The 27,864-nt window shown below is 43.1% G+C and overlaps 1 protein-coding gene across 7 annotated transcripts; it reads left to right on the top strand.

Annotated features, from left to right (window-relative positions):
• Positions 1 to 6,739: 6,739 nt before the first annotated feature.
• MS4A8 (membrane spanning 4-domains A8) lies at positions 6,740 to 25,644 on the top strand. 7 transcript variants are annotated; one of them, XM_055581152.1, is made up of 9 exons: positions 6,787 to 6,889; positions 7,920 to 8,042; positions 9,513 to 9,590; positions 9,912 to 10,116; positions 12,371 to 12,493; positions 15,102 to 15,158; positions 17,106 to 17,243; positions 24,924 to 25,037; positions 25,215 to 25,644. In XM_055581152.1, the coding sequence occupies exons 4-9, from the start codon at positions 9,913 to 9,915 to the stop codon at positions 25,314 to 25,316; spliced, it is 738 nt and encodes a 245-aa protein (XP_055437127.1). In that variant the 5' UTR covers positions 6,787 to 6,889; positions 7,920 to 8,042; positions 9,513 to 9,590; position 9,912; the 3' UTR covers positions 25,317 to 25,644. The 7 variants fall into 7 exon arrangements, with proteins under 7 accessions (XP_055437124.1, XP_055437123.1, XP_055437129.1 ...); XM_055581150.1 differs by having other exon boundaries at positions 6,788 to 6,889; positions 9,909 to 10,116; XM_055581149.1 differs by lacking the exon at positions 7,920 to 8,042 and having other exon boundaries at positions 6,740 to 6,889.
• Positions 25,645 to 27,864: the final 2,220 nt, after the last annotated feature.

Raw genomic sequence — 27,864 nt, 5'->3', positions numbered from 1 at the left:
CTTTGCCAACAAAGGTCAGTCTAGTCAAGGCTATGGTTTTTCCTGTGGTCATATATGGATGTGAGAGTTGGACTGTGAAGAAAGCTGAGCACCGAAGAATTGATGCTTTTGAACTGTGGTGTTGGAGAAGACTCTTGAGAGTCCCTTGGACTGCAAGGAGATTCAACCAGTCCATTCTAAAGGAGATCAGTCCTGGGATTTCTTTGGAAGGAATGATGCTAAAGCTGAAACTCCAGTACTTTGGCCACCTCATGCAAAGAGTTGACTCATTGGAAAAGACTCTGATGCTGGGAGGGATTGGGGGCAGGAGGATAAGGGGACGACAGAGGATGAGATGGTTGGATGGCATCACTGACTTGATGGACATGAGTCTGAGTGAACTCCAGGAGTTGGTGATGGACAGGGAAGCCTGGGGTGCTGCAATTCATGGGGTCACAAAGAGTCGGACACGACTGAGTGACTGAACTGAACTGAACTGAATATTTTTAAACACAGTTTTGTTATTTAGTTTTTTCACTTGAGAAATATTTTTTTCCAAATAGAAAGTCATCATAAAATTCAGTTATATGGCAACTAATTTTTAATATCTAATATATTTATACATTGGGCTTCCCTGGTGGCTCAGAGGTTAAAGCGTCTGCCTTCAATGTGGGTTGTTCGATCCCTGGGTTGGGAAGATCCCCTAGAGAAGGAAATGGCAACCCACTCCAGTATTCTTGCCTAGAGAATCCCATGGACGGAGGAGTCCACGGGGTTGCAAAGAGTCGGACATGACTGAGCGACTTCACTCACTGACTCATACTTATACAACTTACAGAATATAATTCATTATTTGGCTTTCTTTGTAAATAGTGACTGTGGAGCCTACATTTTAATTTTACCTAGGCATGGAGAGATTTTTCTTGTATAACTTCTTATTGTTTTTCTTCTTAGGAGCTTTTGAAAATCTTTACCTTGTATTTGTATATAAGGGCTAAATAGTTTCTTGAAACAGATCAAAATAGAACTCCACTATTTCAAGAGACTTTACAGTCTTTATTCTTTCCTGCCCTCCAAGGACAGACTGTCAATTCAATTTAGAGGAAACCTTCTGAAGGAAATACTTTCCTCTTCATTGTTCAGAAATGTCTTGAACTTGAGGAACTGACACTTTATACAACTGTATTGTTTCAGCATTAGACATTCTTGCATTTATTTGGGGGAAAGGAGAATCTAGGCGTTTAAAGTTGAGAATTCTAGAAATATATAAATTAAACTGATTTACCTCTGTACACTTTGATTTTCCTCAGTGTTTCTTTCTTGCAAAACATGCTGGTCCTACAGGTACAATGCTTCAAATCAAAAAGACTGAAGCCTTGACTGGTATCCTAGCAGGCTCATGGATTCCCCACTCCTAGCTCTTATTCCCCAAGGGCTTTTCCACAACAGGGAAAAAAAAAATGTGCTCTAATAATGGAAAAATAATTGTTGAGTGAGTTGGAGGTTATATGCCCTCTTTTTTCCAAAGAGAAAGTAGAAAAAAATATATTCATTAGGTAGAAAAAAAAAATGACACTACAGTTGCTCTAAACTTTTCATGAACCAGGCCTTGTCCAGGAGAGGATAGCTGTCATGGACTTATTGGAACCCCTGTATTAATTTGAATAAGTAGGACTCCAGATTCTTCCTTGAGATGAAAACCAAAGTCATCGGGATCATGTTTGCTTCCATTTGGGGCAGGATCAGGAAGACCAGAGAGAGAGAGACAAGTCGCCACTTGCCTGTTCAAACTGTTCTAACCGTGGATCCATTTTCTATTCTTAGAACAGTCAGGTAACTGATCAGACTAAGAAGGAATGTTCAAATCGGATCATTTGAGGGATAGTTAATACCGGGGCTTTTTGCAAAATGTGAGTGATAGAATAATATCGCAAGTTGTTTAAGAACAGAAGCAAATCATAATCTTCCAAGCCTGATGAAGCAAGCAGTGGTTCCTCAGGAGACAGAGCTAAGCAGAGAAGCCACTTCGACCTTTGGTCAAGGAGCCCACCAGCCATTGAAACATCACAGAGGGGGAAAGTGAGAGAATTAAGAAACTTGCCCTTTCTCTCCTGCAATCTCCTAATAGGGTGTCTTGCTATTTGTAACCAGCTGGAGTAGGAGGGGAAGGGTGCCTGTTGAGGAAATCCATGTAAAGATCAGCCCCCAGGGACACAATGGAAAAGTGGGGAGGGGAGATTCAGGAAGCAGGTGCCCTGCTCTGGACCCTGGGAGGCTAGCCCAACATGGATTGCAACATCTCATGCCTTGGTTTTATCCTTCGGGTGGTGTTCATTGAATCAAACTGGAAGTCAGGAGAAAACAAGTCCCTTTTTCTGGTCACAGTTTTGACAGTAACTGGGTTCTTCTATGTAAGGCCTCAGTTATGAGGCATCACACTTCCTCAGCTACAGAGCTGGAACTCTTACTGCTGTGGTTACATGGTTCCTGCACCTTGCCTCTTAAGGCTTAGGGGAAGTGATAGCTTCCCTCCAACATTGGTTCCCAAATGTGTCAACATCACTTTCCGTTCCCATGACTCTGCTCATAGTTCTGTTAACAGTTTCTTCATTAATCTTCCTTTAGTTAAACACTTTAAGACTGACTTCTGTTTTCTTCCAGGATCCCGAGTGATACAGTAATGTACAAAAGTTTGCATAAGCCATCAGCAGGCCCAGAATGAGTGGGATCAATGTAGAGACTGCATTTTTGGGGGATACTCAGTTCTCTCTAGGTCACTAAGGGAAGATAACCCATTTGTTACCTTCCCCTAACTAGAAAACAAGAGTAGCAATGAGTTCTCAACTCCCAGAACAGAGATGCTGAAGATCAAAATATATTTTGAAGTATTTCTGTCTGATCTTTCTCTTGTTCTGTGATTTCATTCTATGTTTTGGTCCTTCTATTCTCTGGCTTCACTTGTACAGGCTCTTGTTTATAATTTCTGAGGTGGCTGTTATTCTCATAGTTTCTTTTTCCCTTCAGCATTCATGAGCTCCAGGGTACAGTTGGTTAGAGTTATTCATGTCTTGGTAATCTCCCAGCTAATTAAGTGCTTTGTTTTGAGATATAATTCACATACCATATAACTGAGCCATTTAAAGTATACAAGGGGCTTCCCTGGTAGCTCAGACAGTTAAAAATCTGCCTGCAATGCAGGAGACCTGGGTTTGATTCCTGGGTTGGGAAGATTCCCTGGAGGAAGGCATGGCAACCCACTCCAGTATTCTTGCCTGGAGAATCCCCACCGACAGAGGTGCCTGGTGAGCTACAATCCATGGGGTTGCAAAGAATCAGACATGACTAGACGACTAAGCACAGCACAGCACAAAGTATACAAGGCATAATAACCTAAACGGGAAAAGAATTAGAAAAAGAATAGATATATGTATATGCATAACTGAACCACTTTGCTGTATACCTGAAACTAACACATATTGTTAGTCATCTATATTCCAACATATAATTTAAAAGTTTTAAACGAAAGAAGTTAAGTGTACAAGGCAATGGCTTTTAGACTGTTCAGAGTTCTGTAGCCTTCACTACTATCTAATTTTAGAATCTTTTTTTTTTATCCCCAATCTTTATACTCATAGCAGTCACCCACTACTGCACCTGCTTTGAGCCATAGAAAACCACTAATCCACTCTCTATCTCTATGGATTCTCCTTTTTTGGATATACCATAGACATGAAATCTCAGAATATGTGGACTCGTGTGTGGCTTCTTTCACTTAGCTTAGTCCATTTGTGTTGTAGCAGGTATTAAGTACTTCATTATTTTTTCTTGTTGTAGAGTGATATCCAGGGATGTCTATACCATTTTTGTTTATCCTTTTATCAAATTAAGGACATTTCAGTGGTTGCCACTTTTTGACTGTTTTTAACATTTCTGTATATGTTTGCATGTGGACTTACAGTTTCATTTCATATATATATATATATATATATATATATATATATTAAGTCTCTTCAGTCATGTCCAACTCTGTGCAACCCCATGGACTGTGGGCCACCAGGCTCCTCTGTCCATGGAATTCTCTAGGCAAGAATACTGGAGTGGGTTGCCATGGTCTTCTCCAGGGGATCTTCCCGACCCAGGGATTGAACCCACGGCTCTTATATCTCCTACATTGGCAGGTGGGTTCTTTACTACCTGGGAAAGTATATATATATATATATATATATATATATATAATTGTTGGGTTATATAATACCATATATTCAACGTTTTGATGACTATAATAAATAATTTGAACAGGTAAAGTAGTCTTTTGTGTAACAAGTAATAAGTATTAAAAGAGTTACACTAACCAATCTTCCTGAAATGATTTCATAGAGTAATGGTTTGTTTTGTTTGGATTTATGTGGTTTTAACTTTTACATCTTATGAGGAAATCTTGTGTAATGACAGGAAATTGTTGAAATTAGTGAGTGTACTTGCCATTTAAACAGGAAAAAAAGTTGGTGACACTTCAAATTTAAAAAAAATGCCTGCTGTTAATATATCATATATTTTTAAAACAATTTCAAAGAAACAAAACCCAAGAGAAATTCTGAGACTTTGGAAAAACTTCATGACTAGCCAATCATTATGCAATGTACATCAGAAAGAATGATGTCAAGAAGTTGGCCTCTGTCTTTTTTTACCAGCTTAACTGAGTATTATTCTTCCTCCAGGTGCAGGCTTTGTTTGCACATTGATTCCTTCCGCATGTTTTAGTTGATTGCCTTAGCCTCTATTTTTGTTCTTGTTCAGTCACCGAGTCATGTCCAAGTTTTGCAATTCCATGGACTGTAGCATGCCAGACTTCCCTGTCCTTCACTTTCTCCCAGAGTTTGCTCAAATTCACGTCCATTGAGTCAGCGATACTATCTAACCGTCTCATCCTCTGCTTCCCCCTTCTCCTTTTGCCCTCAGTATTTCCCAACATCAGGGTCTTTTCCAGTGAGTCAGTTCTTTGCATTAGGTGGTCAAAGTATTGGAGCTTCAGCATCAGTCCTTCTTAGGGGCTGCTCAGGTAGCTCAGCTGGTAAAGAATCTGCCTGCAATGTCAGAGACCTGGGTTTGATCCCTGGGTTGAGAATATCCCCTGGAGGAGGGCAGGGCAACCTGCTTAAGTATTCTTGCCTGGAATCCCCGTGGAGGAGCCTGGAGGGCTACAGTCCATGGGATCACAGAGTTGGACACAACTAAGCGACTAAGCACAGCACAGCACATCAGTCCTTCCAATGAATATTAAAGATTGATTTCCTTTAGGATTTACTGGTTTGGATCTCCGTGTAGTCCAGGGGACTCTCAAGAGTCTTCTCCAGCACCACAATTCAAAAGCACCTATTCTTTGATGCTCGGGCTTTTTTATGGTCCAATTCTCACATCCATAGATGATTACTGGAAAAATCATAACTTTGAATATATAAACCTTGCCATACCCAAAATATGTCCTACATCTTCTCTCTTCATGCCTTTGCCCTCCTCCGTTCCCTCTGCCTGTGATAATGTTCTTACATTGACCATTTTACCAAATTCTGGCCATCTGATCAGTTTCATCTGTTCACTCAGCAAGCATTTGCTTAGTGCCTATTATATGTCAGTAGGAATACAAAGGTGAGTGTGTCATGGATTATTCCATCACGATCCTCTACTGGGGTCCAGCCCCGGTAGGATACAGGGATTCCCTGGGGAGGACGACATTGGCGATTAAAAGAATAGATAAAGAGATAAGGAAAGAATTTTGCAGTTAAGAAAATAGAGGAGAGAAAAGAGGCTGATATTCCTTGGTTTACACAGGATTCAAATTGGAGAATCTGCGTCCTGTAGAAAAATACAAATATACCCTCTCCCACCAGTTAGCAACACATCTGGCTGGGATATGAAATTTATACCTTAAACCAGCTGCATTTTGATGGTGAATTTTGTGAGAATTTTTGGCCTTATCAATCTTTTTATGTAAGTTTAAAGCAATTACTTTAGTCAGTGCATCTGCCAAAGCATTCGGGCAAGCCAGAATGGGCTCTAATATGTCCCACAAAATATTTTTTATCTCTGTGTTTAATCTCTTTTTTGTAAATCAGATAACAAGAAGATAGTAATTTTATTTTCTGGAATATTAGCAGTCTCTATAAGAGGAAACAACCCTATAGTATATTGGGAGTCAGTCAAAAGATTGAAGGTGTGGTCTTTTAAATGTTGAAAAGCCTAAATAACTGCTCGTAACCCAGTCCTGACATTTTATTCTCTTGAATTAAAAGATCTTTTAAAGGCCTTGGAGCTGTAATTTCCTGCACCCAAAAGGCTAGATCACTAGATCCAAATGCTCTGTGGCCCCTAGCTTGAGAAGTCGTTTTTTTTTGTCTGATAATAAGGTAAAAGCAAAAGCTGTATTACTCTTTGACCTTTATTAATTTGCACAGTTTTTGGTAGGCGGAGAGATCAAACACTTTAATTTTTCAATATAATCAGAATCTACTACACCAGGCACCACCGAATTTTTTTTTTTTTTTTTTGGGAAAAGAAAGCGGGCTACGCCCCAGCACAAATCCTACAATGCCCTCAGGTAGGGGGCCAGCCACTCCCATTGGAATAGGAGTAACCCGGCACGTCAGGGGTTAATATTGTTGCTAAATGCCCTTACCGGTTCCGCTTGATTTTCTCCTAGCCTGGGTGAGACCCCCCCTGAGGGGGTTTTTTCCAAGGAGCATGCTCTGCATCTTGTGTAAGCGTCTGCTTTAAAAGCTCCTTTGTTCAAAAAACTTTTTATCTTCCTCAGGCTTAGGCTACGCTTTGGAAGGCTTTGGGGGCAAAGTGGGGAATTCCTGGGCCCTGGGAGGCGCAAACGGAGGCAGCGATCGCCTTAAATCAGAAAGTGGTGGTAAGTTTTTAAAGGTTTGCGCAGAGCGGGAGGGGGCTTGCCAGGGCGCCCGGCGGCAGCGTCCTGTAAGTCCTCTCCTGTCTACTCTGTTTATTTTTTTCTTCCTTCTCTTTCAATCTTTCTCAAATTTTCTTTCCCTCACTCTATCTTCTTTCCTTCCTCTTCTCTTTCACTTTCTATCATTTCCTTCCTGTTTCCCTCTTTCATTCTCCCTTCTTACTGTCTCTCTCTCTCCCTGCCTTTCTCACTTTTCTCTCCCCCTTCTTTCTCGCTACCCTTCTCTTTCTTTCGTTTCTTTCCCTTTACCCTCTTTCTCTTTCCCTAACTTTTTCTTCCCTCTTCCCTATCTTTCTCTCTGTATCTTTTTCTAACTTCCTTTCTTCTTTTCTCTATCTTGCTGCATTCCCTGATTTCTTTCTCCTCCATTCCTCGCTCCTTTTCACTCTTTAGCTCTTTTTCTATCTTTAGATCTTTCTCTATCCTCTGGAGGTAGAGCACAGTCTCCCTCCTTTTTTTTTTTTTTTTTTTGAGAATATTTTTATTTATTTTGTACCCTCTTTAACAGTTTCAAGATTACTTGTATAAAGAGTTGCCGTTCTTTAGTTTCAGTGTTACCCATGTCAGAAAATCTACTATCTTTTCTACTTTTCTCTTCGAAAAGATTTCACTACTTCACACCCTTCTTTACCCTACCTATCTTATAGGGGTCCTGGGCACTCTTGAGTGGGGTCCTAGCTGTCCGAAAACTGCACAATTGAGGGCTGACCTTACTGGGAGCCTGGTTCAGGCACCACTTACCGGGGTCCAGCCCCGGTAGGACCCAGGGATTCCCTCTGGAGGACGGCGTCAGCGATTAAAAGAATAGATAAAGAGACAAGGAAAGAATTTTGCAGTTAAGAAAATAGAGGAGAGAAAAGAGGCTGATATTCCTTGGTTTATGCAGAAAGCCAATAAAGCCCCAGCACGGGACTTGCTCTGTTCACGTAGGCCACAGGCGCCCTCTTGAATCACGGAATGTGCCCCACCTTAGGCACCTTCTCGAGTGGGTCTTAGAAGCCCAGGCAGGAAAGTGAACGCAGAGAGCCCCTGCGCTCCAGGGAGACCAGCCTGAAAAGGAAAAGGAAAGAGAACAACACGGGAAGACCGAGCTTTGGTGAGCAAGGCCCGCACTTTATTTTCCAAAGTAGTTTTTATACATTAAGTTGTGCATAAAGGATAATGGGGGAAGTGGGTAGAGTCATGCAAGGTCAGCAGTCCTTGATCCTTATCGAAGCCAGGCTTTCTTTCTGCAAACTTATCATATGCCAAAGTTTAGATGATTTACATCATCTTCTGGCCAGGAGGCCTGTTAACATTTTATGACCCTTTCTTCAGAAAACTTATTTTTCTCTAAAGGTGATTATTCTAAAATCAGGCGTCACCCTCCAAAAGCATTAGATAAAGTTGCCTTCCTAGAGGGCAAAAGTGTGGTGGGCTATAACAAGAAAAGAATTAACTCAAGGGTCCAAGGTTACAAACATTAAAGCTATTACTTACATTTCTATATACCAACTATATTAAACAATACACTCCCAGGGACACAGTAGGTAAGGGATATGGAAACTTGGCAGCAAGCATTAGCTCAACAAAGAAATCCTCTACTAGTTCTATTCTCTGAGAAGCTCTGCATTGTTAGAATATCTTAAGCTTCTCGTGCCTCTTGTGGTTGGGAGGCTGTGAATCTAAATAAACCTGTCAGGCAAGCTAGAAAGTCATCAGAGGGGTTTGAATTGAAACACTCCTATTACATCCAGGAGACTTATTAACTAGAGTTTTAAGTTGATTTTCTTACAGAGAAAGTTGGTCGGGGATAGCCCCCCGTTAATGTCAGAAGAGTTGGTCAAAGTCGTAAAATAGTAAAACAGATTCTGGTTTTGGGGTAGACGTTCAGGCAGGCCCAGAGGGGCACCCCTCGAGTTCTGGCTCGCCTTGCCCACCAGAACCCTCCCACATGACCTTGTCATGGGTAGGGACGCCCGTGCTGGCTCCCGGCAATCAATCCTCAAAGTCTAGTACGACAGTTTTTGTACACTTTGCCTGTGTAATTCACATGATGTTCATCATGGATGCACCAATATGCCTGCCCACTCTTGGGTATTTTCTGCTTTTCTGCAGACTCTGATGTAGAGCTTATGACTTAAGTTCATTGCAATTCTTATTTTACAGGCTGTGGTTCCCTTTTTCTCATGCAGTTTATTGATTTCAAATTCCACTTTTTGTTTGAAGTATTTCCTAATCTCTTCATATCCAGTGAATCAGTTTCTCCTTCATTCTCCTACGAGGGTCTCTTGTTTCTCTACTGGATTCTTTACGTTGCTCTGTCTTGCGTTACAGCTGGGATGTGACCACTGTACACCCAGTTCCTTCCTGTGTTTCCTAGCGCACCACACACAACTCTTCCTTCTCCAGTTAATACTGAATTGCAATTAAGTGGTTCTTTGACCAAATCAGGAAGTAAATATGGGTGTGGAAGCTGAGCTCTGCGTAACTGGTAACCAAGTCTGTATCTGGGAGGACAGCAAAGTGGACTTTGGATCTTTTTAAACACATCCCCAAACCCAACCCAGTGTGTTCACTCTCTAAGGAAAAACAAGCTACCTACAGCAAAGAACTGGGAATAGACAGAAGGAAGTGAGAGAGACTTCGCCGCTGGCAGAGCAAAGTGAGTACCCTTGATCTAATAGTTTCTATGGATAACTGAGGGGCAGTGATAAGGTTTGCTGCCAAATGAGATTTGAATGAACCTGGGTGTGGGGTGGAGCATGTGGCAGGGTTTATTGACCAGCTTTGGGGGGTCTGCTCCAAAAAAAGTAGAAAAAGAAAAGAAAATTTTAAACCAGACCAGAATTCACCAGTAACCTGTGTGTGTGTATACTTTTTCAGATTCTTTTTCATTATAGGTTATTACAAGACTCTGAGTACAGTTCCCTGTGCTATACAGTAGGCCCTTGTTACTTATTTTATTGTGCTTGTTTCTCAGCAGCATGAATCCAACAACTTCAGCAGGCCCCATGGCCAACTCTGTGCTTGTGGTGACTCCCCCAAATGGGTATACAGTGTTCCCTGGGGGTGTGTCTCAGGTGCCCATATATCCAAACCAGTCCCAAGTCCATGTAATTCACGGGAACCCACCATCTGTGAGTCAGCAACCCATCGAGAGAACCCTAAAAGAAGGCAAAGCCTTAGGGGTAAGTGAAACTTCACTCTGCAGGAAGGGGGTCACATGCCTGGAGCTGGAGGAGGGGGGAGTTTTGGAAATACAGACACTCCAAATCTAGTAAGTGGGGTTGGAGCCGACCCGGCCTCACCAAACTCAGATCTATAAGAAAGCTCAGCTGTGCAGCATCACTAGGGCCTCTGTGCAGGGCCTTGTATTTTTTGACTCAGACATTTTAAGAAAGAGGAAGAAAAGCAAGGGGGAAAAAAGGCAGTAAGTTGACACCTGTGTTGATCCATGTAGTCTCTGGAAGAAAGTGGGTTCAGCAGACCATGAGGTGAAATCTAAAAGAGCTTGAATGGAATATCTGCCCAAGAAGAAAAAAATCACATTAGAGAACTAACAAAATAAGAGATCCCAACAACTTTCCCCCTAAGAGGTTGTCCTGGGTAGTTCAAGGAGAGGCCCATTTCACTGCAGCATCTGGATTCTGATCCAGACTGTCTGGAGCTCAAATCCTAGCCCCACCCCCCATTCACATTCATGGGAATGTCAATAAACACAATCTGTAGGCCAATTTGTATCTGCCACATTTACAAAATACCCAATCATTCCATTTCTGAGACTTTGTCCTGCAGCTATACCTGCACATGCAAGAAATGTGACAGGTATGAGCTTACCCATGGCAGCACAGCCGGTGATCACAAAAGAATGGAAACAACCAAAATATCCATCAACAAAATCCTGGTTAAAGCCATGTATCATACCTCCAAAGAATGAAATGTAGTGAAGCTTTAAAAAGAACAGGTAAGCTCTCTGGGCAACAATGTGGATATAACCCCAAGATGTGACATTAATGGAAAAAAAAACAAAAACAAAACAGAGACAGACATTGCATATAATTTGTTATTGTGCAAATTTAAGAAAATAATATATTCATATCTGCTGCCATGTTTGTCATCTATATACCATTAGTATGTATAGTATTTGTGTGAGAACATACCTGCATGAGTTTCCAAGGGCTGCCATCACAAAGTGCCATAAACTGGGTGGCTTCAAACAACAGAATTTTATTCTCACAGTTTGGAGGCCAAACACAATCAAATTGTCCACAGGGCCATGCTTTCTCTGAAGGTTAGGTCCTTCAGAGGAGGAGCCACTAGGGAAGGGTCTGTTCCAGGCCTCTCTCCTAGTAATAGTTCCTTGGCTTGTGGCAGCATAACTTCAATCCTGACACCCATGGCGTTTTCTTGTGTTCATGAATGTGTCTCTCCACATGGCGTTCTCTTTCAAAGGACAGCAGTCAGGAACGTCCCTGGTGATCCAGTGGTTAGTGCTCAGCACTTCCACTGCAAGGGGTATGGGTTTGATAGCCGAGGAACTAAGATCCTGCGCGTCATGTGGCATGGCCAAAAAATTTAAAAAGGACAGCAGTCATATAAGATTAAGGGTTTCCTAGGTGGCGCCATGGTAAAGAATCTGCCTGCCAATGCAGAAAATGCAGGAGATGCAACTTTGATCCATGGATCAGGAAGATCCCCTGGAGAAGTAAATGTAAACCCATTCCAGTATTCTTGCCTGGAGAAGCCCATGGGCAGAGGAGCCTGGTGGGCTACAGGCTACAGGGTCATAAAGAGTCAGACACGACTAAGCTCGCAGGCACATACAGGATTAGGGGTTCAGCCTATTCCAGTACACCTTATATGACCTAGTTTTATCTGCAGTGACAGTATTTCCAAACAAAGCTATAATATGAGGTGCTGGGGATCAGAATGTCAGCACACAAATTTGATGAGGGAGAGGTAGTCACAATTCAATCTATAACAATATCCTAAAGACATAAGTGATGAGCATGAAGATTTATCTACAAAGATGTTCATCACAGTGTTATTTATGAAAAAAATAGAAACAGTCTTACCTGTACAAGCTCTCTGCTCCAATGACTCCAAGGAACATCCACATGACAGAATCTGGGCAGCCCTTAAAAAAATACAAGTTTGAAGGATATTTAATTCTACAGGGACATGTTCATGATGAAATGTTAAATCTATACAGACATTGTGAATTATCCATGTATATATCTGAAAAGAATAATGGAAGTTTATCCAACAAAATGTAAACCATTGTTTTCTCTGAGTGAGGGGGAATGGTGGGCAGTTTTTATTTCAATTTTATATTTTTCCATATCATGTTTTAGACCAGGGAAACAAAAGATTTATTAAAATAAAAAGGGGGCAGAATCCAGACTCAGAAACAAAGGCTTCCATTTGTGGCTCTCCTGACAGGCCATCCAGATCCTGATCGGCCTGATTCACCTCGGCCTCGGTTCCGTCATGGGGACTGTCCTCGTGGGGAACTATACTGCTCTTTCATTCTACGGAGGCTTTCCCTTCTGGGGAGGCATCTGGGTGAGTAATACGAGTCACCTCGCAACCAAGTTCTCAGAAAGTGCCAGCACACTCTGGGCCACCTTGTCAAGTTGTGCCCTGCAGGTTCCCGGCCAAAGGGGCAGGCTGGATGGAAACCCAGCTCAGGTCTTGTTCACCAAACGAACTACTTTGCTTGGGCTGCCCTGACGAGTACCACTGACTGGGTAACTTACACAACAGAAATGTGGTATCTCACAGTTCTAGAGGGCAGAGATCTGAGATCAAAGTGCCAGCAGGTTTGGTTTCTGCTGAGGCCTCTCACCTTGGCTAGTAAACATCTATCTCTTCCCCTGAGTCTTTGCATGGGGGTGTGTGTGTGTGTGTGTGTGCGTACCCTAATGAAAATGTGTGTTTGTGTGTGTGTGTGGATATGCTAATGAAAGGTTGCTGCTACAAGCCGAGCTGTGAACAATGCTGGGATTTTTGGCCTCCGAAGAACAGGAATTTGATATGGGGTGAGTGACAAGGCTTGATCGCTCAGAGCTTTTTGTGTAATAAAGTTTTATTAAAGTATAAAAGAGATAGAGAAAGCTTCTGACATAGACATCAGAAGGGGACAGAAAGAGTGCCCCCTTGTTAGTTTTTAGCAAGGAATTATATACCTATTAGCAAGCTACTAATTAGAGAAAGGGAACACCTCAAAACTGAGAGTTGCACCAGGCCCCTCACCCACAACATGTATATTGAGATAGCATTAGCACAAGGTGAGTCATCCCCAGCCATAAAACAATTGACATGAATCGTGAAGAAAGGCAGACTTCTAAGCAAATACATAGTTCATTAGCATAGCTTAAGGAAGAGATTTCCATGAGAAAAACACATTGGTTAGCCCAAGGTTTGAGATAAAGTTAAGTTCAGACAGAACCAGATATCACCATGACAACACACGATTAGAAGAGAAAAGAATAAAAATGTCTGCCACTTGTAATTTTATTTCCTCCTGCTCCTTGGGGACCTCTGGCCTCCCTACCAAGGCCATTAACACTCTCACTAACCTCCTCGTTTCATAAGAACATAAGTCATATTGGTTTAGGTCCAAGTCCAACCCTGATGATCCCCTTTAACCTTAGTCAGCTCTTTTTTAAGTCAAATTTTTTGGTTGTTGTTTGGTTGATTTTTCATTTATTTATTTGGCTGTGCTGCAACTTAGTGTCAGTATGCAGGCTCAGTAGTTGTGTGCATGGGCTTAGTTGCCCTGTGGCAGATGGGATCTTAGTTCCCTGACCACGTATTGAACCCACATCCTTTGCATTGCAAGGCAGATTCCTAACCACTGGGGACCATGAAAATCCCCCTTAATCATCTATTTAAAGGCCCTGTCTCCAAAGACAGTCACATTCAGAGGTACTGTACGTTAGGGCTTCAAAAGATATATTTTGAGGGGACATAATTCATCCATAACACCAAGGGTTACAAGATAATGCAAGACAGCATTCACCCAGAAAGGCCACTTTCCTAATCCACCCACCCCAGAGGGCAGGGAATATTTTTCTAGTTTATCAACCCAGAGGAGCTACCATTTTCTAATACCCACAAAAGCACCATGTATAAAAAAATATATTGGGAACAGCCCTCAAGTGTTATTCAATGTAGACCCACAGCCTGAACTCCAGGAGAAAAGTATTCCCACCCATGCTTAAGGGTCAATAAGCCATTAAAAAAATGGGGACTCAGCTTAGAGTCCACTGAAGGGTTTCTGAGTCCCCATTCTGGTAAAATACTTGGGGGGTGTTTTCTGTCAAAGTCCATAGCTTTCATCAGATTCTCAGAATGATTTGTGACTCCCTTGAAGGTTATTTTGGAGAAGGAAATGGCAACCCACTCCAGTGTTCTTGCCTGGAGAATCCCAGGGACAGGGGAGCCTGGTGGGCTGCCATCTTTGGGGTCGCACAGAGTCGGACACGACTGAAGCGACTTAGCAGCAGTAGCAGAAGGTTATTTAACTTATATGCAGAGTATATCAGTTTTGTAGACATGTGACACTTTTCTGAGTCGCTAAAAGTTACTCACCTAGGTGTGCAGACAGGCAAGGACTGAGGTTGGGTTAAAACATCTCAAAGCAGTACAGCTGGTAGCCTTTCCTTCTCCCCATCCCAAGCCCCCGTGCCCAAATGAATCCTGAGATATGGGTAGGAAACCAACAAGATATTGCATGTGGAAAGGTAAAAGAAAAAGAAATAAACAACATTGACTCTGTATAGGATCTACTATGTGCAAGATACACTAAATGCCAGATGAGGGGCATAAATTTTCTAGTGACAATGATACTTAGGAAGACATGTCCTTTTCCCCCTTTTCAAATGAAGAAATAAATATTTGAGAAATGAGTAACTTACCCAAGATCACATGAGTTTCAAGCCAGAATTTACAACTAATCTGCTGGATCCCACTTCACTGCCCTGTGATGTGGTGCAAAACAGGCACTCATTCATCCATTCATTCATTCTTTCCCCTCATGTTGAGCTAGGGTCTCAGCAGAGGAACATAGTGTGTATGAGAGAATATGTGTGTAAACAGAATAATGGAATCCTGAAGACAGGGACCCTAACCCCTGACCTCTTTCTAAACCACCTCTCTTCTGTGCCAGTTCATCATTTCAGGATCCCTCTCAGTGTTGGCAGAAAAGCACTCACGATCTTGTCTGGTAAGTCACATCCTGGGACTGACTCTCCCAGCTGGGGACCTATAGGAAAGACACACCAGGGGGAAAAGATTACTCCTTCCCTCATCCACGCACCTACTCATAACCAGACATGGGGCTCTGACACGTTGTTGTTCAGTCACTCAGTTGTGTCCAACTCTTTGTGATCCCCATGGACTGCAGCATGCCAGGCTTCCCTATCCTTCACTATCTCCCGGAGTTTGCTCAGACTCATGTCCCTTGAGTTGATGATGCCATCCAACCATCTCATCCTCTGCTGCCCCTTCTCCTGCCCTCAGTCTTTCTCAGCATCAGGGTTTTTTTTCCAATTAGTTGGCTTTTTGGCCAAAGTATTGGAGTTTCAGCTTCAGTATCAGTCCTTCCAATGACTATTCAGAGTTGATTTTCTTTAGGATTGATGGGTTTGATCTCCTTGCAGTCCAAGGGACTCTCAAGAGTCTTCTCCAGCACCACAGTTCAAAAGCATCAATTCTTCTGACACTTGCTCACACATAATCACAGGGCCACATGAACCTGGCCAGAATTCCAAAAAGGAAAATGTCTAGAGGACTTAGGGGAGGGGAGGGCAACACAGCCACATTAGTTAGGGCATCAGAGAGTGGAGAGAAAGAATAGCTTCCCAAGGACGTTCTTACAGGAGGAGGCACAGAGCTCTCAGGAGCTCAGGGCTCCCCCACAGCTGAGCAGCATACAGAGCGGGCCCCCGTTTCTTCAGGACAGCCAAGGAGGATCAGGCACCTGCCTCTCTAAGGAATCCAGCCAAAGGAGCTCTGTAAATCAGCATGGACAAGGCTTCATGGTCCCCTAGCAGTATGCCCAGAAAGTACCGTGGTTCCTCGTACAAGCAGGTTATCTAGCCTAAGAGGCTTCACAATAGCCAGGTCCCTACATGAGAGGAAATCTATTTGAAAATCTCCAAAGGAAAGCTCAAAATTATGGGCATGTCTATTTGCACCTGGGCTTCCCTAAGTGGCTCAACAGTAAAGAATTTGCCTATCAAAGCAGAAGACATGGGTTCGATTCCTGGGTCAGAAAGATTCCCTGGAGAAGGAAAGGGCAACTCACTCCAGTATTCTTGCCTGGGAATTCCCATGGACAGAGGACCCTGGGGGGCTACAGTCCATGGAGTCACAAAGAGTCAGACATGACTGAAGCGACTAGACAACAACAACTTTCTGCATGTGGCCCAGAATCATGGGCCACCAGAGCCTGTCACATTCCAAGACACCAGAGGTTGATCTTCCTGCCCATCTCCTATGGGATAAAAGGATGAGTGTTTCCCAAAGATTATTCTTGGGGACACTTGTCCAATGACATACTCTGTGAAGATGGGTAGGTAAACTTGGAGAGACTTCCATGTATTCGCACCACCAGCCCCTCGCCCCTGCCCCGGAAGATCCATAATCCTTGTTAAAGGCTCTGCAGCAAAGACCTGTTTAATTTTGTTTGACTTAACTTTGTTTCAAAGTTAATTTAGCCCCAGAACTTTCTGTTAAAAACATTAAATTAAAAAACTTTTAAAATATTTATTTACTTTCGGTTTCCCTGGGTCTTTGTTACCTGACAAGGGCTTTTCCCCTAGTTGCAGCGGGAGGGCTTCTCACTGCAGTGGGTTCTCTTGTTGCAGAGCACCAGGCTCGAGGCTCACAGGCTTCAGTAGTTGTGGTGCATGGGCTTAGTTGCTCTGTGACATGTGGGATCTTCCCAGACCAGGGATGGAACCCATATCTCTTGCATTGGCAGGTGGACTCTTTTACCACTGAGCCACCAGGGAAACCCCAGCCACACTCCTTTCTGCACAAAACACTGCCTTGTTTGCGGCAGAACTAAGATTCTGGGAAATCCTGTTAGGAAATATTTGTTGAGTTGCTGCTCCTCTCAGTTACAATGGTTTTCCTCTCCCACTCTGACCTTTTGTATCTTTTTCAGCTGAATAGCAGCGTGGGCTTTAACATCGTCAGTGCAGTCTTCTCCTTGGTTGGAATCACACTCTTCATCGTAGAGTTAATTATCAACACTCCCTACATCTACCCTGTGTATGATCCTCACTTTCCCACCTGGGGCAAGGTGAGTATCCCTCCTGACCATTGCCCCCCTCGGTTCCACCTTAGTTCGGTTTAGAAATTGTTGGAAAGGGCCTGACATGTATGTTTTTGAAATATGGTTTTCCCAGGATATATGCCCAATGGTGGGATTGCTGGGTCATATGGTTGTTCTATTTTTAGTTTTTTAAGGACCTTCCGTACCTATTTATATTCCTACCAACAGTGCAAAAGGATTCCCTTTTCTCCATACCCTCTCTAGCATTTATTTGTAGATTTTTTGATGATGGTCATTCTGAATGGTGGGAGGTGATACCTGATGGTAGTTTCGATTTGCATTTCTCTAATAATTAATGATGTTGAACATCTTTTCAAGTGCCTCTTGACCATCTGTGAGTCTTCTTTGGAGAAATATCTATTTAGGTCTTCTACCATTTTTTGATTGGGTTGTTCATTTTTTTTTTTCATTAAGCTGCATGAGCTGTTTGTATATTTTTGAGATTAATCCTTTGACCATTACTTCACTTGCAAATATTTTCTCCCATTCTGAAGGTTGTCTTTTTGGCTTATTTACAGTTTCCTTTGCGATGCAAACTTTTAAAGTTTAATTAGGTCCCATTTGCTTATTTTTGTTTTTATTTTCATTCCTCTAGGAGGTGTGTCAAAAAAGATCTTGCTGTAATTTACGTCAAAGAGTGTTTTTCCTATGCTTTCCTCTAAAAGCTTTATAGTGTCCAGCCTTACGTTTAGGCCTTTAATCCATTTTGAGTTGATTTTTGTGTATGGTGTTAGGTAGTGTTCTAATTTCATTCTTTTATATACTGCTATCCGGTTTTCCAAGCACCACTTATTGAAGAGACTCTCTTGTCTCCATTGTATGTTCTTGCTTCTTTTGTAATAGAATAGGTGACCATAGGTATGTAGGTTTATCTCTGGGCTTTCTGTCCTATACCATTGATCTATATTTCTGTTTTTTGTGCCAGTGCCATACTGTCTTGATTACTGTAGCTTTGCAGTATAGTCTGAAGTCAAGAAGCCTGATTCCTCCAGCTCTGTTTAAAAAGACACATGTATCCCAATGTTCATTGTAGCACTGTTTACAATAACCAGGACATGAAAACAACCTAAGCGTCCACTGACAGATGGATGAATAAAGAAGACACGGTGCGTTTACACAGAATATTACTCAGCGGTGAAAAAGAATGAAATTGAGTCATTTGTAGAGATATGGATGGACCTAGAGTCTGTCTTACAGAGTAAAGTAAATCAGAAAGAGAAAAATGCATATCATATATTAACACATATATGTGGAATCTAGAAAAATGGTACATATCAATCTAGTTCCCAGGGCAGGCATACAGAAGCAGATGTAGAGAATGGATGTGTGGGCACTGGGCAGGAAAGGGAGGGTGAAATGAATTAGGAGACCAGTTTGCTATAAATACACTGGACTTCCCGATAGCAATACACTACCGTGTATAAAATAGTTAGCTAGTGGAAACCTGTGGTATAGCAGAGAGCTCAGTTCAGTGCTCTGTGATGAGCTAGAAGGCTGAGGTGTCGGGGGAGGGATGCCCAAGAAGGAGGGGATATGTGTATGTTTACAGCTGATTCACTTTGTTGTACAGCAGAAACTAACATAGCATTGTAAAGCAATTATATTCCAATAACAAAAAGAAGAAAGGGCCCAGCAATCAACCCTCTCCTCCAAGTGCAGTAAGAATTGAAACAGAGTTTAAAGTCTCTGATCATTCTTAGTTTCTACTTTTGTAAAACAGTATCTACCATATGACACTGTTAGGAAATTTTTTAATTTATAATTTAATTTATGTAATTATACATTTAATGCATATGTACCTGCCAACCTGCCTCTACTCACTTTTTTGCCTTCCTCCCCATCACTAGGGACAAGGAGTCAGTAAAGATTTTCTGTAAAGGGTGAGAGAGTAAATATCTAAGTCTTTGTAGGCCATCTGGTCTTTATTGCAACTACTCCACCCTATCTTGTAGTGGGAGCGCAGCCATAGAAAATACAGAAACAAATGAGCTTGATTATGTGCTGATAAAACTTTATTGACAAAAATAGGCAACAGGCAGGATGCAGCCATAATTTGCCAACCTGTGCGCTACACCAGTGCCATCCAATAGAAATAGGACATGAGCCATGAATATGATTTTGAATTTTCTAGTCATCATCCTGAAAGGGGGGAATAAATGAAATTAATTTTAATGATATGTTTTATTTAATCCAATAGATTAAAATGTCATTTCAACATGTAATTCATGTAAAAAATTATCTTTATATTTCATATTTGAGATATGAAGTGTTTGAAATCCATGGTGTATTTTGCACTTGCAGCCTAGCCACATCTGAAGTGTTCAACAGCCACACAGGGCTCATGGTTGCTGTATACAAGAAACCAGCTATAGATGAGTCTCGTGTAAATTCAACCTCTCCATCTGTACCTCAGAGTTCATCTCCTCCCCCTCCTCATGGCCTGTCTTCTATATCAGCCATTCTCCCCTTTGACTGGAGCTTTCCCATCAGCATATGAAGATGCTTTTGTTCCCTCCATTGTAAAAAACCAACCAACCTTCTCTCGGGCCAGATACCACTCTATCTCTCCGGTCCTCGTTGCAGAAAAATCCTAAAAAGATTTGTTTGCCCTCACTGTCTCCAACTCTCTCTCCACTTACATTTGCTCTGGAGCCGATTCTAATCAGACTTTCTGCTTCACTTCTCCAAAAACTTCCTATGCTCTAAGTCCCCAGTCAGGACTCCTCTGTGATGGATGTCTCACGGTGTCCAGGCTGCACCCTGCAGCTGGTCCTCCTCTACTCTCTCCTCCCTCTCCTTTGCTGGTTCTGCTTTTTCCCAGTCTCCTAGGCTGTCCTTGGTCCTCTTTTTTCCTCCTGCTTGCACTACCTTGGCAATCTCATCTGATGTTAACCACAAATACCTTCTACAGAGTAAAGAGCACCAACCCAAATCTCTCTCCCATACTCCAGTCTCTTGTGATCAACTGTCCACACAACATTTTGAAATGAATGTATCCAACTCTCTTCTCCAGATTTTACTTCCCAGGCCTTCCCTTGGATTTCCTTATCCCGGTTGATGACAACTGCATCTTTCCAGTCACTCAGGATAAACCTTGGAGTAATCATTGACCCTCTCTTTCTCTCACGCCTCCCTGCCAGTTCCTCAGGGAATCCTGTTGGCTCTACCTTTAAAATGCATCCAGCATCCAACCATTTTCACCAGTTCCTCCAGTTCCTCTCTGGCCAGAGTCACCATCACCTCTCAGCTTCCTAATGATAACACCTCGGGCTCTTGGCCTTCCCAAATCAATCGAAATTGACTAGAGGTCAGACAAGAAATTCAAGCAAGGCTTTATAGGGGCCCCTGTTGCAGCAGAGGGTGAGCGAGGACAAACAACAGGTTACCCTGCTTGCTCACTACCTGGGAGGGCGGGATGGTTGGGGTGGGGGGGGTGGTGGGCAGGGTGAGCTTGTTCTTGCATAAGGTGAGCATAGGACTTCCCAAGTGGCTCAGGGGTAAAGAACCCACCTGCCAGTGCAGGAGATATGGGTTCCATCCCTGGTTTGGGAAAATGCCCTGGAGAAGGAAATGCAACCCACTCCAGTACTTTTGGCTGGAAAATCTCATGAACAGAGAAGCTTAGTGGGCTACAGTCCATGGGATCGCAAAAGAGTCAGACATGACTTAGCGACTAAACAACAACAGGAGTGTGTCCAGGGGTTGGGCCAGAGGGGTGGCTTTGGTGTTTTGCCCACCCCCCAGGTGATGTGTGTGCCTTGAACATGCGCAGTATGCTGCTTTTGCTCCTAACACCCTGGTTTTGCTCCAGGCTCTCCAGAAGTGGCAGTTGGGATTTTTGGTTTGTATCTTTTGTCCATAATTTTGCCCCAACTGAATATGCACACAGTTATTTTTAGTCCCATGTAGTTTCTTTGTTGGAGAAGGCAATGGCAACCCATTCCAGTACTCTTGCCAGGAAAATCCCATGGACAGAGGAGCCTGATAGGCTGCAGTCCATGGGGTCGCTAAGAGTCAGGCACAACTGAGTGACTTCACTTTCACTTTTCACTTTCATGCATTGGAGAAGAAAATGGTAACCCACTCCAGTATTCTTGCCTGGAGAATCCCAGGGACAGAGGAGCCTAGCAGGCTGCTGTCTATGGGGTCGCACAGAGTCGGACACGACTGAAGCGACTTAGCAGCAGCAGCAGTTTCTTTGTATTTTGTTGTTCAAGAAGAGGTGCGTCCAGGTACAAGCATTGCAGCATTGCTTCAGAGGGTCCCAGATCTCAGCCTGTTTCACTAACTGCTCTCCCTGCTCCTCCCTTGTCTCCTTACAGCTGTAAGGACAGCAACTAGAGTGAGAGTGAGCCTTTCTGAGATGTATACTTCTCTGCTCAAAACCTGCCACTGCTCCCATTTTACTCACACACACCAAAAAAAAGGCCAACGTCCTTATAGGAGCCTAAAGATGCTGGCCTCTGTGGCCCCTGACCGCACCCTCTGGCTCTCCCCACTTGAACCACACTGACCTCCTTGATGTTTCCACAAACACACCAGGCATGTTTCCATCTTCAAGCTTGGAGAGTTCCCTCGGCTATTCCCCCAGCCCCCTTGGTCCTTCAGGCTGTTTCTTAGTAACCACTTTCTCAAAGAGACCCACCTGAATGACAGAACCACTGCACTTAAAAGCATCACCTACACTATCCCAGGATCCTTCTCCCCCACATCCCCAATTTACTTCCCAGTAGCCCTAACCATCATCTGACGAACTCTGCAATTTACTTGTCTGTTATATTTCATGCTTTGGAGAAGGCAATGGCACCCCACTCCAGTACTCTTGCCTGGAAAATCCCATGGACGGAGGAGCCTGGTAGGCTGCAGTCCATGGGGTCGCTAAGAGTCGGACAGGACTGAGCAACTTCACTTTCACTTTTCACTTTCATGCATTGGAGAAGGAAATGGCAACCCACTCCAGTGTTCTTGCCTGGAGAATCCCAGAGATGGGGTAGCCTGGTGGGCTGCCGTCTATGGGGTCGCACAGAGTCAGACACGACTGAAGCGACTTAGCAGCAGTAGCAGCAGCATATTTCATGCTTACTGTCTCCTCCCACTAGAATATAAGCTTCATAAGGGCAGGGACATTTTTCTGTTTCATTCACTGTCCTGTCTCAAATACCCAGGCCCATGTCTGGAACATGATTGACAGTTCATAACCATTTGTCAAATGAAGTAAATGTGCCTGGCATGGCCTATACTCGGTAAATAGAAACCATTGTTATTTGTTTTGATCAGAAGTCCTTCCCAAGACTTTTGTCTCCAAGATTTGTGAGAAAAGCCTCTCCCCAGATAACCTATCGACCATGCCCATGTCTTTTATCAAAAGTATCCTGAGTTTCTCCCCTTCTGGAAACACTTTATGGCTCCCAGTTGCTTTAGGATTAAAGTCTAAATTCCTCGGCCAGGTATTTATTGCTGCCCAGAGACCTGGTTCCAACTCTGTGTGCCCTGCTGCTCACTTCCCTTCCAATCCCTTGCTCCCCCGGACCTCTTGCTCCTCCCCCCCGCCACCCCCCACCCATCACCCTGAGAGGCAGGCACTGAAGAATGCTTGTGTCTTTTCTTCTGGGAAATAGGAGGCATGGAGTGCTCATTGTAAGAAATGAGGCAGGTGCAGGTAGAAGAGCTAAGGGAGTGGGGATGGGTGGGAGGGGAAGAGTCTCAGGAAAGACTAAACCACGCAGCACTGCCAATGCCCTGGAGTGGAGGCTGCAGGAACTTCAAGTCAGAAAACTTGGCTTCTAATCTTGGTTCTGCCCATGTCTGATCTCAGAAGGAGAACTCCTCCCACCCCAGTTGCCCATCCTACCCTCAGACCTCAGGCCTGGCATCTGAACAAGAAGAGCTGGACTTCATCTTATCTTTGGAAATGATGACCCAAGGGATGGGGTGCTCCAGGAGCTCGACAAGCATTAATTAATGCCCATCAAATGATACATGTCTAAACTCTCTGTGTGTGTGCTCAGTAGTTCAGTCCTGTCCGACTCTTTGTGACTCCATGAACTATAGCCCACCAGGCTCCTGTCTCCATGGGATTTCCCAGGCAAGAATACTGGAGTGGATTGCCATTTCCTTCCCCTGGAGAATCTTCCCAACCCAGGGATCAAACTCATGTCTCTTGCGTCTCCTTCATTGGCAGGCTCTGGCAGATTCTTTACCACTGAACCACCACCTGGGAAATCCATCTAAGCTGCTTGAAGGACCCCTTTTCCATGAAGGGTTTTCTTTGTAAAAGAATTGTTTTTAAAACAACTTTAGAAAGGACCAGAAACATTTGAAAACACTTCCTTCCTGAAACTGTGATTCTTTGACTAAGATCTCATCATCCCATCTTTCCAGTTGCTTGGACCACCCTTTTCTGCCCCCACCCTCTCTAACTCACATAGGGTGAATTCCATCTCTCACTCTCCTCAGTACCCTCGAGGCACCTTTTCCCCCACTCTTTCATAGCTCTTACTCTGTCTGATGTGGATTGTAATTATCCACATCCGTATCTGTCTCCCTTATTCAACTGTGCCTCTTGGGATGCTTCTCTGAGCCCTTTGTACCAAACAGATGTTTAGTAAATACTTGCTCAATTGAGAGGGAGGCAAAGGAAAGAAGGAAAGACGGGGCCTCTACAAAAGGGAGAATTCTCTGAGCAGCTGACTCTCACCTGTGTCATTTTAAAATTATAATCAATAACATATATTTGATACCTACTACCATGTACTGTGCACTTATTTTCATATTTAGTATTTCGTGTGATTGGAATCCATATGGCAGTTGGGGTCATTCAGCCCTGTTCTTTGAGATGAAAATAGATTCTACTCAAACTCTCTCCCCAGGCACAGTGGGAGACCCCATTCTCCTGGGTAATCTTGGAGAATAGCAAGGAGGGGGCTTGGATTTCCCCAGGTCCTTAGGTGAAATCTATTTTTGCTGAACTAGTTCAAATTTGGGGGCCTTTCACTCACTCTTTTTTCCCAAGCCTAAGACAGCCCCAATTACTTCCCTCTACAAAATGGCACTATCACAGCCAAGAGAATGACCTCAGTAGCTGACTTTCTCTAAAAGTTCAGAGAAATGGTAGAGGTTTACATCAGAACCTAGGAAACCTGAGGTTTCCATCAGAACCTACTGATTCCTGAAGATTAGATATTCCTGTTTTGTGAAGTGTCATCTTTTCATGAGATGCCTTTTTCTGCAGCTGCCACCTTCCCACCACCTTGCTCAGTCCCATCTTTCTCCTCTACCCATATTGCTTCTCTCTGTGGCTTGTCCATACTCCCAAATTTCTATTCACTTCCTACACAGAACAGTTCCACTGTTTCACTGTCTGACTCCAGACCATACCCTCAGGTCCCTGACAGCTGAAGCAAGGTGTCAAGGGGTTTCCCTAGACAGTGACTATCCTCTCTTTTAGGGCAGCATTGCTAGTAAGTGTTAAGATAAAATTTGTTTCACAAACACACTTGGCCTTCACAAAAACCCAGTGAGGTATTTTCCCCATGAAGCTGAGATGAGGTTAGGGGACTTCATCAAAGCCATAGAGATGGCCACTGCAGAGTCAGAGCTCAGACTCCCAGATGTGCACTCAGGTCCCCTGGTCCATTCTGGTTCCAGGTCCCTGGAATGGCCATTTCTGGTTTGCTGCTCATCTTCTGCCTCCTGGAGGTGTTCATTGCAAGTCTATCTGCCCACTTTGGCTGCCAGCTGAACTGCTACCAAACCAACAATGTAAGTCCCAGAGGCTCCTCGGAGGATGGGAAGAGATCCCAAAGAGGGTGGAGACTAGAGGGTTCATCCTACTCCCCTTCCTGCCCAGGAACAGGAGGGCTCCCTTGGTACCTAAAGGCATGCCCAGTCCTTCTTGCTTCATCACTGGTACACTTCCTGTTTGCCTGTGTTTTCCAGGTGGGCGTGGTCATCCCAAATGTCTATGTGACAAACCCAGCGATCATCCCAGAACCAGAGAACTCGCCACCAAATTATTCTGAGGTCCCGGGTGACAAATAAGCAAACCCAAATGTTCTAGAAGCATTTTTCACTGGAACCAAAAAGAATACCTCCCCTGTTTGGGCTTCTGAAACCAGATTCTTCCTTCCCTGACAATCTAAAGGAAATATCTCTCCAATGGTGTGCATTCCTGGACTTCATTCCATTCAGCCTGGTAGTTGTTCTGTTCTTTCAAAGAGTAGACAGGAATTTAAAATGGATTTTAACAAGAAAAGGTCCTCCCTAGGGCATGCATGCATGGGTGCCTTTGTGCCACACCTGTCTAGACAACCCTACCTTCATTCTTTCAATTATTCATTCATTTAATAAAAATGCACTGAGGATTTGATATGTTTAAGGCTCTAGTCAAAGCAAAAGGAGGGTGAACACTGCGGAACACAACTGCCCTTGACCTCAAGGAAATTCTGGCCTCAGGAGAGAGGACAATATACAAGCAATTTTCTCTGACTTGGAGAAGAAATGTGGGGATAAGAAGCAAGAGAACAGACAGGGATCTGATTTAGTCTGGCAGTGAATCAAAAAGGAATGTGGAAAGCATTGATTGCAGCAACATGTATGGACCTAAAAATGATCATACTAAGTGAAGAAGTCAGAGAAATTGATACAAATGAATTTATTTACAAAACAGAAACAGACTTACAGATATGAAAAACAAACTTTTGGTAGCCAAAGGAGAAAGGTGGCAGGGAGAGATAAATCAGGAGCTTGGGATGAATATTCACACATTGCTACATATAAATAGATAGATAACCAGCAAGGACCTGCTGTATAGCACAGGGAGCTCTACTCAATACTCTCAATAACCTATCTGAGAAAAGAATCTGTAAAAAGAATGAATATGTGTGTATGTATAACTGATTTACTTTGCTGTATACCTGAAACTAACACAACATTGTACATCAACTATACTCCAATTTTTTTTTAATTAAAAATAATAAAAGGAATGAGGAAAGCAGAGAACAAGGCAAGTTGAGGAAGCAAAATTTTTAGTGCAATAAGAAAGCCTACTGTGTGGGGAAGATCTTTGGAAAGAGTGAGTTATCCACTAAAATGATCAATCCCTTTTCTTTGCTGTTATAACCGATGCAATAGAGCTCAATAATCAACCTTGTCTTATGATAGCTTAAAAAGTTATGAGGCTAGTACATCTTTATGTATAAAAGGACAGGGACAAATTCCTGTATGAAATGGCTGTACATTCATAACTTCTAGATGCACACATTAATTTAAATACTGTTATCCACAATGGCCACTGGCTTCCAAAAGTTTCCATGCCAATGGGTTAGAACAGTTGTTCCTAAAGATCAGGTGTTCTCAAACATCTCCCTGCTGTCAGGGAGCAGAGGAAGAAGGGGAAATTAAGGACAATACCAAGGTTTCTGCCTCAAGTAACTGGGTGAACAGCCATTTACTCAAATGGAAAAGGCTAGAGTAATAAAAGGTTTCAGGAGAAAAACTAAGATTTCAGTAATATGACACTCAAGAATTTATAGGAACATCGCATTTCAGGAAGTGAAAGTGTTAGTCGTTGAATCATGTCTTGACTCTTTTCGACCCCATAGACTAACCCACCAGGCTCCTCTGTCCATGAAATTCTCCAGGGAAGAATACTGGGGTGGGTAGCCATTCCCTTCTCCCAGGGATCTTCCCAACCCAGCATTTCAGAAGCGGCCCCAAATTTAAAGATAACTTTTATCTGATGCTTGAATAGCCCCTATAATTACCCCCATATTTACAGCATCACCCAGGAGCCTGTTAGACATGCAAATTCTTTGGCCCCACCCCAGACTTACTTAATTAGAAATACAGCAATCTGTGTTTTAACAAGCCTGCCAGGCAATTCTGATGCCCACTCAAAATTTGAGAACCTCTTTTCAACAATATCTTCAAATATTCCTTCTAATCTTGAGCACCTTGTATAGTGGTATATATTATGATGGTGTCTCCAAAGGCAGCCAGCACCATTCTGAGACACCTCTTCTGAGAAGCTCTTCTAAAGAGTGAACTATGTCTAAGTGGAAACCCAGATAAGACATTCCCCAAGCACTTACCTGGGAGACAAAATGATGACCCTTCCCCTTTAGGGCTGAACAATCAGAGACTAAATGAGATTCAGTCCCACCTATCTATTTCCCATCTAAGCTGTTGAAAAGCCCAGGTCCCTTACCTTCCCCTCGATACTTCTGCTCTCTTTCTAGCCAGGCTACACATAAGTACATTTTCACATGTTGTAAAGTTAACTCAGGAAACAGGAGTCATCAGAAAGAGGCTGGACAGATGCAGAGGACAATTAAGGCAGGAACAGCAAGATCAGACTTTGCCCAGGAAAAAGGCTAATAAAACCCTGTAAAGGACTAATCCCTGGGCCAGTCCAATGGCTGCCAGAAGTCATTTTGCCGTCAGAGAATACCCCCCAACTTCCACTGTTGAATAGCACACAGGGATATAGATACTCACTAATATCCATTGAATGGACTCAATCTTCTGGAAAAAAAATGTTTATTGAGTCAATATCTACTAAGTTATTCTCAATACCTTTTCACCTTTA

This window comes from Bubalus kerabau, chromosome 5, assembly GCF_029407905.1.
Source record: "Bubalus kerabau isolate K-KA32 ecotype Philippines breed swamp buffalo chromosome 5, PCC_UOA_SB_1v2, whole genome shotgun sequence".
Taxonomy (NCBI): Eukaryota; Metazoa; Chordata; class Mammalia; order Artiodactyla; family Bovidae; genus Bubalus; species Bubalus kerabau.
The sequence above is the reverse complement of the archived record's forward strand: the minus strand, read 5'-3'. Positions and strand labels throughout refer to the sequence as shown.

Excerpts from the sequence above, each read along its gene's own strand:
- MS4A8 (XM_055581149.1), top strand. The coding sequence starts at position 9,913 with ATGAATCCAACAACTTCAGCAGGCCCCATGGCCAACTCTGTGCTTGTG. Across the intron at positions 10,117-12,370 it reads AAGAAGGCAAAGCCTTAGGG|GCCATCCAGATCCTGATCGG; the intron begins GTAAGTGAAACT and ends CTCTCCTGACAG. Across the intron at positions 12,494-15,101 it reads CCTTCTGGGGAGGCATCTGG|TTCATCATTTCAGGATCCCT; the intron begins GTGAGTAATACG and ends CTTCTGTGCCAG.